At 48.4% G+C, this 14383-nt stretch overlaps 1 protein-coding gene across 3 annotated transcripts in view; it reads left to right on the forward strand.

Moving 5' to 3' along the window:
- TMEM255B (transmembrane protein 255B) overlaps nt 1-14383 on the forward strand; it is a 62159-nt gene that overhangs the window by 9819 nt on the left and 37957 nt on the right. For all 3 annotated transcript variants that reach the window (XR_005455213.1, XM_038761896.1, XM_038761895.1), the window contains exons 4-8: nt 791-880; nt 3749-3829; nt 9798-9883; nt 11031-11190; nt 13914-14060. Coding sequence is in view for 2 of the 3 variants with exons in the window: in XM_038761896.1 (XP_038617824.1) it covers nt 791-880; nt 3749-3829; nt 9798-9883; nt 11031-11190; nt 13914-14060 (564 nt within the window). In the remaining variant the exon portion in view is untranslated. The remainder of the gene's footprint in view (nt 1-790; nt 881-3748; nt 3830-9797; nt 9884-11030; nt 11191-13913; nt 14061-14383) is intronic.

Consider the following 14383-nt stretch of genomic DNA (forward strand, 5'->3'; position numbering starts at 1 on the left):
ATTCAAAGAATGCTATCTCATCAGTGAAGCCTGACTTGTATTGCAGAAACCGTATTTTCTTTCTTCCAACAGATTACTTTTTTATCCAATCCTCATTCACTAACAGATTTTGTTTTTTTTTTACCAATGTTCGTTTACCAAGCATTTAAATGATAAAATCCTACTTCAGGTAGAGTCAGAGGACCTGGGTTCTAATCCTGACTCTGCCACATGCCTGCTGTGTGACCGTATTTGTTAAGTGCCGGTAAAGAAATCCATGACTGTGGTAAAAACATGATCCCTGGTCCCCAAGGATCTCATTGTGGGTAAGAGAATGTATCTGTTTATTGTTCTACTGTACTCTCCCAAGCGCTTAGTACAGTGCTGTGCACACAGTAAGCAGTCAATAAATACAACTGAATTAATTCTCCTCCCTTTTGTTTCCTGTCTACCCTGAATTTTGTTCTGAACTCCTTCGTATGAGGATGGTTTAAGCTTTCTCCCAGCCGTCTTTCACTGCTCTGAGACGGGGTGTTCAGTTTGGTTCTGCTTCAGGCCCTGACGCTGACATCTTCAGCCTTTGGGGAAATGGATTTGTGGTGGAAACTTCATTCAGTCAGTCGTATTTATTGAGTGCTCATTGTGTGCAAAGCGCTTGGGAGTGTACAACAGAACAATAAACAGACACGTTCCCTGTCCACAAGGAGCTTATAGTCTAGAGGAACGAAAGTTTGAGAGTGACTGGGCGGCATTCGGTTCTTTATTCTCCCAAAAACACCCCCGATTTTTTTCCTCCTCCTTGTCGTTTCAGTTGGTAGCCTCGATCGTATTTATCAGCTTCGGAGTGGTGGCGGCTTTCTGCTGTGCGATAGTGGACGGGGTGTTTGCGGCTCGTCACATTGTGAGTATCGTTCGGCCATCGCCTCAATGGACTTCAACTCCGGAAATGCCTCTAGCGGAATCACGGAATTTCCGGGGCTTCTCTCGCCATTTCATGGGGTTGGGAATTAGTCGAGAAGTTGACTGGAATTGAGGGGAATTTAAGAGGGCTTGAAAGGTGAGGAGAGGGCTGATGTCTGGAACCTTTTTTTTTTTTTTTTCAGGGGAGGGGAGTTCCAGGTTGTGGGAATAACACGACTGACAGGTGTGAAGAGAGTAAGACAGGAGAAAGATACAATAAGAGGATGAGGTTGAGAGGAGCATTTCACGTGACTGTCATATTGTAATAACAATAATGATTTGGGTATTTGTTAAGCACTTACTATGTGTCAGGTACTGTACTGAGCACTGAGGTGGATACAATAGTATCGGATGGGGCACAGTCCATTTCCCACATGGGGCTCACAGTCTTAATCCCCAATTTACAGATGAGGTAACTAAGGCACAGGGAAGTGAAGTGACTTGCCCAAAGTCACCTAGCAGACAATCGGTGGAGCCGGGATTAGAACCATGACAGTTACCTCATCTGTAAAATGGGGATTAAGACTGTGAGACAGACAACCTTTTCTCCTTGTATCTACTCCAGTGCTTAGAACAGCATTTGGCACATAGTAAGCGCTTAAAAATACTATTATTATTATTCTGACACCCAGGCCCATTCTCTCGCCACTGTGCCGTGCTGCTCCTCCTAGGCAACACAGAAGGGAGAAGGAAGAGGGGAAATGAAAGTTTGTCGGGGAAGATGTGATTTTAGTAAGAATTTGAAGGTTGGTAGAATTGTGGTGTATGAGAAGGGGAAGGAAGTCTCTGGCCAGAGAAAGGATGTTTGCAAGGGGTTGGTGGTGAGACAGATGAGTTATCTTTATGTTATTCTGCCCTCTCCCAAGCGCTTAATACAGTCCCTTGCACACAGTAAACACTCAATAACTATGATTGAATGAATGAATACTAGTTCTGGGGTGGCACTTTGTCCTAGCCAGGAGATTACCCGATTTTCCCTCAAGAGGACATCTAGAGTCTGCTTAACCCTAAACCCAAATTTAAATGCATTTAGAGTCCGCCAACCTTGCCCAGTATTTGATCGATCAGTCAGTCAATTGTATTTACCGAGCACTTACTGTGTGCTGAGCACTGTACTAAACGCTTGGGAGTGTACAATATTAGCAGAGTTGGCGGACACATTCCCTGCCCACAACAAGCTTACGGGCTAGAGGGGAGACAGACATTAATATAGGGCTGAGGGAGGGGCGAATAAAGGGAGCAAATTCAAGTGCAAGGGAGGCTCAAAAGGGAGTAGGAGAAGAGGAAATGAGGGCCAAGTCGGGGAAGGCCTCTGGGAGGAGGTGAGCCTTCATTAAGGCTTTGTAGGTGGGGAGAGTGATCGTCTGTTGGATAGGAAGAGGGAGGGAGGGCATTCCAGGCCAGAGGCGGGGACATAGGCTAGAGGCCGGTGGCGAGACAGATGAGATCGAGGTGCGGCGAGTAGGTTAGAATAGTATTTTTATTCAGAACAAGACTTTGGGTGTGGAATAATCCCTGGCAGACTTCAGCCTCCAAGCTACACCTCCTTTCCCTCCAGCCTGTGAGCTTGTTGTGGGCAGGGAATGTATCTGTTTATCATTCCGTTGTACTCTCTCAAGCTCTTAGTATGGTGCTTTTCACACGGTAAGCGCTCAGTAAATGCTAGTGAACTGAACTGGGCTACGGGGCAGAGCCAGACTCATCCCCAGTCATGGCACATCTTAGAATTGCTCTCTTCCAGGCCATGGAAGAAGAGCAAGCTGTCTCTCCACCCTCTCCTTTGCGCTCCCATCTCTGATTTCCCTCCACCAGAGTGGAGTGGAATAATAATAATAATAATAATTGGCATTTGTTAAGCGCATACTATGTGCAAAGCACTGTTCTAAGCGCTGGGGAGGATACAGGGTGATCAGGTTGTCCCACGGGGGGCTCACAGTCTTAATCCCCATTTTACAGATGAGGTAACTGAGGCCCAGAGAAGTTAAGTGACTTGCCCAAGGTCACGCAGCAGACATGTGGCGGAGTCGGGAATCCTTATCAGAGGCAGCAAGGCATTCCTCTTTGGGATCTTCACTGACGAATACCAGTTGCTCCCCTCTCTTAGCTTAATAAAACGGAGAAGCACAGTTCCCCTTCCACAGTTTTCCTGAAGTAGAAATAATTGGATCTCTCATTCCACCGGGATTTTTCTTTGCCATTCATCTTGGTGTAGGAACTCAGTCGATCATGAAGGAGACCTTTCCAGACTTCCCGAGGGACTGGAAAATGGATTAGGATGAAAACGATTTGCTAAGCTTAAATGTGGTCTGCCCACCGCTGACACGAACATAATAAGAAGCGGAGTTGCCTAGAGGATAGAGGACAGGCCTGGGAGTTCGAATCCCAGCTCTGCCACTTAACTGCCGTGTGACCTTAGGCAAGTCACTTGACTTCTCAGTTCTCTCATCTGCATAAGGGGGTTCAATCCCCGCACTTCCTCCTTCTTGAACTTGAGCCCCATGTGAGACCCAATTATCTTGTATCTACCCCAGCGTGTAGTACAGTGCTTGATGCAGAGTAAGAGCTTAACAGATAGCACTGTAAGTATTATTATTATTATTGTTATGACAGATCCCAGGGCACAGGGACACAGGACGCAGAAGGGAGAGGGCGTAGGGGGAATGAGGGATTAGTTGGTGTGTTGAGCCTAGGGAGAAATCCATGGGAGAGGTGCAGACACAGACACACAGCACATGCTTTCTGGTTTTTCTGGCTCTAGAGATGAAAACTATTAAATTGCACTGATGCTCTTTCTTTTATTTACTTCCAGGAGCCAAGGCCTCTGAACACAGGAAGGTGCCAGTTCTATTCGAGTGGGATAGGATTCGTCTATGATGTTTATCAGACAGAGGTAAGGAAAACCGCACCAAGACTCACGGGTTTCCGATTTTGTTTAAGGGGCCCAGCCTCACTCACCCTCCACCCCCCGTTCCAGCTGACTTTTCCCGGCTCACGAGCTCCGATGTTTTAACCCGCCGTATTTATTTTGGAATGGCAGCTCTTCTCGATCCATCATGGGTACCGAGTGGCCTACTGGAATGTGTTTGTCCGGGGCCTAATATCTTTCTCCAAAGGGAATTTTCACTGACTGAAGAATTGAAATAAATACCTCCGATAATACATTGAGCTTCTCCTCGAACCCCTCCAAACCAGTAGGACTTGAGTTTAGCCTTGCAAGGATGACTGTGCTTGGCAGAGGGAGGTATTTTCCACTTACAGTCATGCTGAAGTGATAAAAGTGTAATGTGGCTTCCACACAGTTCACTTCCCGAAACAGATGTGAGCTCTGGCCTCCTCTTCTTTTTGATCATGAAAATGTAGGAGGAGAAACTGGTGGTGGGGGAAATGCTGTGGCCTGGTGGGTAGAGCATGGATCTGGGCAGCAGAAGGATGTGGGTTCTAATCCCAGCTCTGCCACTTGTCTGCTGGGCAAGCTTGGGCAAGTCGATTCACTTCTCTGGGCCTCAGTTCCCTCATCTGTAAAATGAGAATGAAGACTGTGAGCCCCATGTGGGACGTGACTATGTCCAACCTGTTGAACTTGTATCTACCGTGGTGCTTAGAGTGGTTCCTGACACACAGTAAGCTCTTTGCAAATACCAGAAAAAAATGAAGAAGAGACCAGAAGAAAAGTGAAAAACTAATAATGGAGTGGAAAATTGACATCTTGCTGTGAAAACCTTGTGATAAGCAGTGTGGAGCACAGGCCCGGGAGTCAGAGACCCTGGGATCTAATTCATTCATTCATTCAATCATATTTATTGAGCGCTTACTGAGTTCGGACTCAAGATTTTAGACTGTGAGCCCACTGTTAGGTAGGGACGGTCTCTATATGTTGCCAACTTGTACTTCACAAGTGCTTAATACAGTGCTCTGCACACAGTAAGCGCTCAATAAATATGATTGATTCAGAGCACTGTACTAAGCTCTTGGAAAGTACAGTTCAGCCACAAATAGAGACAATTCCTGCCCACAACGGGCTCAATCCAGGCTCTGCCCCTTTCTTGCCGTGTGACCTTGGTCAAGTCACTTGACTTCTCTACGTCTGTTTCGTCAGCTGGAAAATGGGGATTCAAGTCCTGTTCTCCCAACTACTTAGACTGTGAGCCCCGTGTAGGACAGGGACTGCGTACGACCTGATCGATTTGTGTCTATCCCGGTGCTAAGAACGGCGTTGGGCACATAGTGAGCGCTAAGCAAATATCATAAAAAAAAAGACTTCAGGGAATTGTTGCAGAGAATAATTTGGTTAAATTTCTTGTTCGCGGAATTTGAAGCTTTGATCAACACAGGCTTGGCATGTAATACCGCTTGGCAGATTGCTTGTGGTGTGATTTAGAAGGCAGAATGTTTCTTTTTGATACTGAAGGAAACATTATGATCCTAGAAACAAAAACAGCACACTTGAAGGAGGCTATCTCTCCAGTAAAGCAACATCAATTCTTTAGAACATTACCAAGAACACTTGGGTCTGGTCTTGATTTCATCTTCATTCCCAAAGCCTGAAGAATGCTTAGATCCTTTGGCACAAAGTAAGCAACCATTATTTTACCCTCTTTTTAAAAAAATGGTATTTGTTAAGCGCTTTCCACTATACTAAGCACCGGTGTGGATACAAGCAAATCAGCTTGGACATAGTCCCTATCCCATATTGGGGCTCACAGTCTTAACCCCGATTTTACAGATGAGGTCACTGAGGCCCAGAGGAGTGAAGTGACTTTCCCACGTTCACACAGCAGACGAGTGGCAGAGCTGGGATTAGAACCCAGGTTCTTCTGATTCCCAGGCCCGCGCTCTAGCCACTAAGCCACGCGGCTTCTCCTTCTGTCCTTTTTTTTTTTGGTGATGATATTTGTTAGGCGCTTACTTTATGACCAGCACTACTCTAAGAGCTGGGGCAGATACAAATCAAATGGGTCGGACACAGTCCCTGTCTCACAAGGGGCTCACAATTTAAACAGGAGGGAGAACAGGTACTGAATCCCCATTTCCCAGTTGAGAAAACCGAGGCCCAGAGAAGTTAAGAGGCTTGCCTAAGGTCACACAGCAGGCAAGTGGTGGAGCCGGGGTTTAGAGCCCAGAACCCAGGGCCTCTGACTCTCTTTCTACTAGCCATGCTGCTTCCCCAGCCCCTGATCCATAACTCTGTAAGATCCTAGAGAGAAGGGATCACAACTACCAGCTCTGTGATATTGTCCTCTCCAAGCGCTCATACAGTGCCCTGCACACGGTAAGCATTCAGTAAATACCACCGATGGATTGATTGACCTCCCCCTGAGTGAAAGCTGTGACCCTAGCCGTCCGAGCCAGCATCCCAGATGGATTTTGCACTCCAAGCAAAATCTCTCCTCAACCCCGGAGGTGTGTGCCAAAGACATTTTTCCCGAGGCCGTTTATTTGAGCCACCTCTCGGGCCCTTAGTCACGCATGGCTTATTCCGTCCAACGTCCCGAGAAGGCTTGACTTTTGCAGCTGACCGGGTCTGGGAAAACTTTCCACGGTTCTGTAGAACGTTTACGGCTTCACGTTCAAACGCCTGACTTCCTCTCTCTTCTCAGAGGAGCACACGCCTCCAACAGGCTCAGCTCGCTGACTCCAGATATTTTGTTAATATGTTTGGTTTTGTTCTTTGTCTCCCCCTTCTAGACTGTGAGCCCACTGTTGGGTAGGGACTGTCTCTATATGTTGCCAACTTGTACTTCCCAAGCGCTTAATACAGTGCTCTGCACACAGTAAGCGCTCAATAAATACGATTGATTGATTCCAGTTCGTGCCTTTGATCGGAAGGAGGGCACCCCAAAAACTTAGTGCCAGGTCCACGTGATTTTGAGTCTGACCCTGCTCTGCATGCAGTCCAGTGCTCTGCACACAGTGAACGCTCAATAAATACGATTGAGTGAATGAATGAATGAATGAATGAAATGACCCAGTGGATAAGAGCCTGGGCCCGGGAATCAAAAGGACCTGGGTTCTAATCCCGGCTCCGCCACTTGTCTGCCGTGTGACCTTGGGCAAGTCACTTTGCTTCTCTGGGCCTCAGTTTCCTCACCTGGAAAATGGAGATGTAGATTTTGAGCCCCATGTGGGACAGGGACTGGGTCCAATCCAATCACCTTGTATCTAACCCGGCGCTTAGTACAGTGCCTGGCCTATAGTAAGCGCTTAGCAAATGCCGCAATTATTATTCTATAAGAAACCACCACTTTGGCCCATCCCCCTTATTCCCGGTGCTGATTCCCTCCCGGGCTTCCTTCCAGTTTTTCCAGCCTTCCAAATACTTCTGCGTGTGTTTCCCAACTTCCCTCCCCTCAGACCCTCTGGCTCTGGTCTTCTGACCACTTAGCTACATAATGCCGGCTAGATACTTGTGTCAGGGAGACAGGGAGATGGAAACAAGCTTCTTCTGCACCTTGGGATGGGGGGAAGGAGCTTGGGGCATAGGAGATTGGAAGATGAGCTAGAGGATCCTTGATGGTGGTGACCCTGGGCCTGTCCAGAGTTGATGGAGGAGATTCGGAAGAGGCAGTCCGTCGTGTGCCCTTGCCAGAATTCCTCTCAGGATTGTCTATGGCCTGGAAGGGCAGGGCCCCACTAGAAATGGCCAACGAGGGCCTGTCTCGACGGGAATATTTTCAGTCCGGGCCCGCTCTAGGCCTCCCCTGCTTGACTGCGGTCTCCTCAAATGTCCGGTCCATCTGACAGCTAGTAACCTCATGGTCTTGTCTGATATTAGCTCTTCTTGAAACAGAGGGACCAGGCCCAGCCTCAGAAGGAAATTGGGGTGTGTCATCGCCTCACGGCAGTGGGGAGCAACAGGGACCCTCCCAGGATGGCCACCGTCTGGGAATTCCCTGGCTTTATCAAGATGACCACCGCGTGGGAACTCCCAGACTTTACCAAGATGGCCATGCACGGGCACCGAGTCCTCGCTCCCTCCATTCTCTCTGGCATTAGCCTTTTGGGGTGGTGGGAGCCATTCCTCCCGTCCTTCCCCAACCATTCTCCCTGTCACTCCCCTGAGAGGAAAGGCCTCTGCGGTTTATGACATCGCCACGGGACTTCCAGTTCTCCTCCCTTCAGGCCCTTCCCTCCGTCCTCCGGGGCAGGGGAGGGTCACACTGGTCGGTGGGGTGGACGGTGATGGGGGAGAGGGGCTGGAAGCCGGGTGGTGTCAGGGGGTCGCCGGGCTAGTGAGAGGTGGGCAGGCTGAGCCCCTTCCTTCCTCTCCATCCCCCCCATCTTACCTCCTTCCCTTCCCCACAGCACCTGTATATATGTTTGTGCGTATTTATTACTCTATTTATTTATTTATTTTGCTTGTACATATCTATTCTATTTATTTTATTTTGTTAGTATGTTTGGTTTTGTTCTCTGCCTCCCCCTTTTAGACTGTGAGCCCACTGTTGGGTAGGGACTGTCTCTATATGTTGCCAACTTGGACTTCCCAAGCGCTTAGTACAGTGCTCTGCACACAGTAAGCGCTTAGTAAATACGATTGATTGATTGATCGATTGGGCAGGGATTCCACAGCGGGAGGAAGATGGAGCCTGCCGGGGTAGACCATACTGTAAAAGGGATTCGATCCCCATTCTCCCTCGTACTTAGCGTTTGAGCCCCATGTGGGACCTGAGTATCTTGTATCTACCCCATGATTATTATAATTATTATTTTTCAGAAGGCCAGGTCTGCCCAAGCCCATCATGGGACCAGCCGGGGTTCTTGCCGGGCCCGATTTGCTCTATCCACTAAGATTTGCTCCTCTGATTCGCTTCTGCTTGTATATATGTTTGTACTGTATATATGTCTGTACATCCCGATTTGCTCTATCCACTAAGATTTGCTCCTCTGATTCGCTTCTGCTTGTATATATGTTTGCACATATTTATGTACATATTTGTACATATTTATTACTCTATTTTACTTGTACATATCTATTCTATTTATTTTATTTTGTTAATATGTTCGGTTTTGTTCTCTGTCTCCCCCCTTCTAGACTGTGAGCCCACCGTTGGGTAGGGACTGTCTCTAGATGGACTCGGCACACAGCTACTTAGAGAAGCAGCGTGGCTCAGTGGGAAAGAGCCCGGGCTTTGGAGTCAGAGGTCGTGGGTTCAAATCCCGGCCCCGCCAATTGTCAGCTGTGTGACTTTGGGCAAGTCACTTCACTCCTCTGGGCCTCAGTTACCTCATCTGTAAAATGGGGGTTAAAACTGTGAGCCCCCCATAGGACAACCTGATCCCCTTGTAACTGCCCCAGCGCTCAGAACAGTGCTTTGCACATAGTAAGCGCTTAATAAATCAATCAATCAATCGTATTTATTGAGCGCTTACTGTGTGCAGAGCACTGTACTAAGCGCTTGGGAAGTACAAGTTGGCAACATATAAATGCTATCATTATTATTATTATTATTAACACATTGCCATAACTATGTGTGGAAGGGTGCTCAGAAAGGCTAATAGACATGATCCTCGCCTTCAAGGAGCTCACGCTCCATCATCATCATCATCAATCGTATTTATTGAGCGCTTACTATGTGCAGAGCACTGTACTAAGTGCTTGGGAAGTACAAATTGGCAACATATAGAGACAGTCCCTACCCAACAGTGGGAGTAGGGGAGACGGACACTAAAGTAAATTACAGGTGGTAAATGATCTACTCCAGTGTATCGTATTCTCCCAAGCGCTCAGTCCAGTGCTTTGCACTCATTCAGGGCCGGGGCTGGGGCAGGAGGGCCGGTTTTTAACCCATCTAAGGTGACAGAGGACTGAGTCCCGTCAGTCGGGGGCTTCCGAGATGAGCGAACTGTCTCTTCTTCAGGTCATGTGTCACACCTTGACGAGCAAGTGCCAGCTGAAGGTAAAAAGCAACACCTGCTACTGCTGTGACCTGTATAACTGTGAAAAGTAAGTGCCCCCCTCTCCGCTTTCCACCAGAAGACCCGGGTTCTAATCTCGGCTCCCCCGCCTCCCTGCTGGGTGATCTTGGACGAGTCACTTGACTTCTCTGTGCCGCGGTTTCCTCAGCAGGCGAATGATTCGATACGTGTTCTCCCTCCCACTTAAATTGGGCTGCGGCCAATCTGATCGTCTGCTATGTAGCCCGCTGCTTAGTACAGTGCCAGCCTAGTGGTGGCTAGAGCCTGGGCCCGGGAGTCAAAAGGACCTGGGTCCTAATCCCGACTCTGCCGCTCGTCTGCCGTGTGACGTGGGGCGAGTCTCTTCATTCTCTGTGCCTCAGTTCCCTCAACTGTAAAATGGGGACCAAGACCGTGAGCCCCACATGGGACCAGGACTGTGTCCGACCTGATTATCTTGTAATAATGATGGCATTTATTGAGCGCTTCCTATGTGCTAAGAGCTGGGGAGGTTACAAGGTGATCAAGCTGTCCCACAGTCTTAATCCCCCATTTTCCAGATGAGGTAACTGAGCACAGAGAAGTGACTTGCCCAAAGTCACACAGCTGACCATTGGCAGAGCCGGGATTTGAACCCATGACCTCTGACTCCAAAGCCGGGCTCTTGGGCAAGTCACTTCACTTCTCTGGGCCTCAGTTCCCTCATCCGTAAAATGGGGATGAAGACTGTGAGCCCCACGGGGGACAACCTGATCACCTTGTAAATTCCCCAGCGCTTAGAGCAGTGCTCTGCACATAGTAAGCGCTTAATAAATGCCATTATCATTATTATTATTTCCGCCGAGCCACGCTGCTTCTCCAACCTACCCCAGTGCTTAGTACAGTACCTGGCACATAGTAAGCGCTTAGTAAATGCCATTATTATTATTATTATTATTATTATTTCCGCCGAGCCACGCTGCTTCTCCAACCTACCCCAGTGCTTAGTACAGTACCTGGCACACAGTAAGCGCTTAGTAAATGCCATTATTATTATTATTTCCGCCGAGCCACGCTGCTTCTCCAACCTACCTCAGGGCTTAGTACAGTACCTGGCATGTAGTAAGCGCTTCACAGATACCGTTGAAAGAAAAAAAAAAAGGATTTAAGGAGCGCCGTGTCTAAGAGCTGACCCCCAACCTCTCTGTGCCCGCCAGCGCTGAGCAGTCCAGCAGCTACTACGAGTTCGTCGGCGTGAGCGGCTGTCAGGATGTGCTCCATCTTTACCGGCTGCTCTGGTCGTCCACGGTCCTAAACATCATCGGCTTGTTCCTGGGGATCGTCACTGCCGCCGTCCTGGGGGCCTTTAAGGACATGGTGAGCCCCTCCAGCCTCCCATAATCCCTGGCTTCGGAAGCCCCATGTGCTCATAATAATAATAATAATGATAATTGTGGTATTTGTTAAGCACTTACTATGTGCCAAGCACTGTTCTAAGCGCTGGGGGAAGTACAAGGTAATCAGGTCGGCCCCCGTGGGGCTCCCAGTCTTCATCCCCATTTTACAGCTGAGGGAACTGAGGTTATCAGATTGTCCCACATGGAGCTCACAGTCTTAACCCCCATTTTGCGGATGAGGTGGCTGGGTCACACAGAGGTGAAGTGACTTGCCCAAGGTCAGACAGGTGGCAGAGCTGGGATTAGAACCCTCAACCTCTCACCTCCTCCAGGAGGCCTTCCCAGACTGTGTCCCCTCCTTCCCTCTCCATCCCCCCCGTCTTACCTCCTCCCCTTCCCCACAGCACCTGTATATATGTATATATGTTTGTACATATTTATTACTTTATTTATTTATTTATTTTACTTGTACATACCTGTTCTATTTATTTTATTTTGTTAATATCTTTGGTTTTGTTCTCTGTCTCCCCCTTCTAGACTGTGAGCCCACTGTTGGGTAGGGACCGTCTCTATATGTTGCCAACTTGTACTTCCCAAGCGCTTAGTACAGTGCTCTGCACACAGTAAGCGCTCAATAAATATGATTGATTGATTGACTGACCTGCCCAAAGTCACACAGCTGACAAGTGGCCGAGTCGGAATTCGAACCCGTGACCTCGGACTCCCAGGCTCTTTCCACCATCGGATCGGGAGGACCACTTGGTCCTTCCTAGAGGAAAGGCCACAGGGTTGGGAGGCAGGGGATCTGCGTTCTAATCCTGGCTCTGCCACCCACGTGTCTGCTGTGTGACCTTGGGCAAGTCATTTAACTTCTCGGGGGGACTCGGGTACCTCATCGGTAAAATGGGGATTAAGAAGCAGCGTGGCTCAGTGGAAAAGAGCACGGGCTTTGGAGTCAGAGGTGATGGGTTCAAATCCCGGCTCTGCCAATTGTCAGCTGGGTGACTTTGGGCAAGTCACGTCACTTCTCTGGGCCTCAGTTCCCTCATCTGTAAAATGGGGATTAAGACTGTGAGCCCCCTGGGGGACAACCTGATCACTTTGTAACCCCCCCAGCGCTTAGAACAGCGCTTAATAAATACCATCTTTATTATTATTATTAAGAGTGTGTTCCCCATGTGGGACTGGGACTGTGTCTAATCTGATTAACTTGTACCTACCCTAGTGCTTAGAACAGTGGTTGGCACACAGTAAGTGCTTAACAAGTATCATAATTATTATTTCTTAATTATTATTAATCCCGTTTCTGCCACTTGGCTGCTATGGGAACCGGGGCAAGTCACTAAACTTGAGACTGTGAACCGCATTTGGGACAGAGACTGTGTCCCACCTGACTTGCCTGTATCCTCCCCAGTGCTTAGTACAGTGCCTGGCAGCGCTTAACAATTATCATTATTATTATTATTAATCATAATAATAAACTTCTCTGTGCCCCAGCCCCCTCTTATGCCAAATGGGGATCAGATAGCTGATCTCCCTCCCCATTAGACAGTGAGCCCCATATGGGACATGGACTTTGTCTTGGCTGTCTTAACACACAATACTTGGGGAGAAATACCATGCCCCTATTTTACTCTTCCAAGCATTTAGTTCAGTGCTCTGCATAGAGCAAGTGCTCAACAAATGCCGTTAATTGATTAGCACATTCATTCAGTCAGTTGTATTTAAGCACTTGCTGTGTGGAGAGCACTGTTCTAAGCACTTGGAAAGTACAATTCGGCCTCAGATAGAGACAATCCCTACCCAACAACGGGCTCAACAAATTAGATTATATTATTATATCATTATATCACATTGTATTATATATTATATTATATTATATATTATGTTGTATTATGTTATACTGTTATATTATATTATGTTATATTATGATGATGATGATGGCATTTATTAAGTGCTTACTATGTGCAAAGCACTGTTCTAAGCGCTGGGGGGATACAAGGTGATGAGGTTGTCCCACGTGGGGCTCACAGTCTTCATCCCCATTTTACAGATGAGGGAACTGAGGCCCAGAGAAGTTAAGTGACGTGCCCAAAGTCACACAGCTGACAAGCGGCAGAGCCGGGATTTGAACCCATGACCTCTGACTCCAAAGCCCGTGCTCTTTCCCACTGAGCCACTCTGCTTCTCTATATTATGTTATGTTATGTTATGTTATATGGTCATATTAATGATTCATATTATATTAATATGATATTAATATAAATATTAAGTATAACATTATTTGAGAATATGTATAACATTATATGAGAATTACGAGAATCAGCATGACTCAGTGGAGAGACAACGGGCTTGGGAGTCAGAGGCCGTGGGTTCCAATCCCAACTCCTCCACTGTGTGACTGCGTGACTTCGGGCCAGTCACTTCACTTCTCTGGGCCTCAGTTCCCTCATCTGTAGAACGGGGGTGAAGGCTGTGATCCCCACATGGGACAGCCTGATTACGCCGTATCCCCCCCAGCACTTAGAACGGTGCTTGGCCCATAGTAAGCGCTTAACGAATGCCATCATCATTATTGTTATTACTACAGGGCTCACCGTGAGCGCTTAACAGATACCACGATTCTTATCTCAGTCCGAAGGCGTGGGGGGAGCGGTGGGTGGCGAGGGCATTTTTTTGCCACTTCTCCCTTCTCTCTGCCAGGCGCCCTTATCCCAGCTGGCCTTCGGCTCGGCCCCGCCCGCTCAGATGCTCTACAGCCCAGCCCAGCAGCGGGTCCTGACCTACGCGGGCTTCTGCCCTTCCGCGGCCGCCATCCCCGCCTTCCCCTCCTATCCCCTGCCCCTCCAGGTATGCGCGCCCCCCGTCCCCACCCTGCCGGAGACAAAATCCCGGGCGGTTTGGAGAGGGGCAGTGAGCAGCGGGAAGGTTGGCGGAAGGGCGATTTGAGGCGGGATGAGTGGACTGTAGACGCTCGACTGCCAGTTCGCGGTGGGCAGGGAATGGGTTTGTTGTATCGTTATTATCGTCGTTTTGTCCTCTCCCCAGCGCTTAGTACAGTGCTGTGCACACAGTAAGCGCTCAATCCCGGCTCCCCCACTTGGCTGCCGTGTGACCTTGGGCAGTTCTCTGGGCCTCGGTCATCTCATCTGGAAAGCGGGGATGGAGATTGT

Source organism: Tachyglossus aculeatus, chromosome 20 (genome assembly GCF_015852505.1).
Source record: "Tachyglossus aculeatus isolate mTacAcu1 chromosome 20, mTacAcu1.pri, whole genome shotgun sequence".
Taxonomy (NCBI): domain Eukaryota; kingdom Metazoa; phylum Chordata; class Mammalia; order Monotremata; family Tachyglossidae; genus Tachyglossus; species Tachyglossus aculeatus.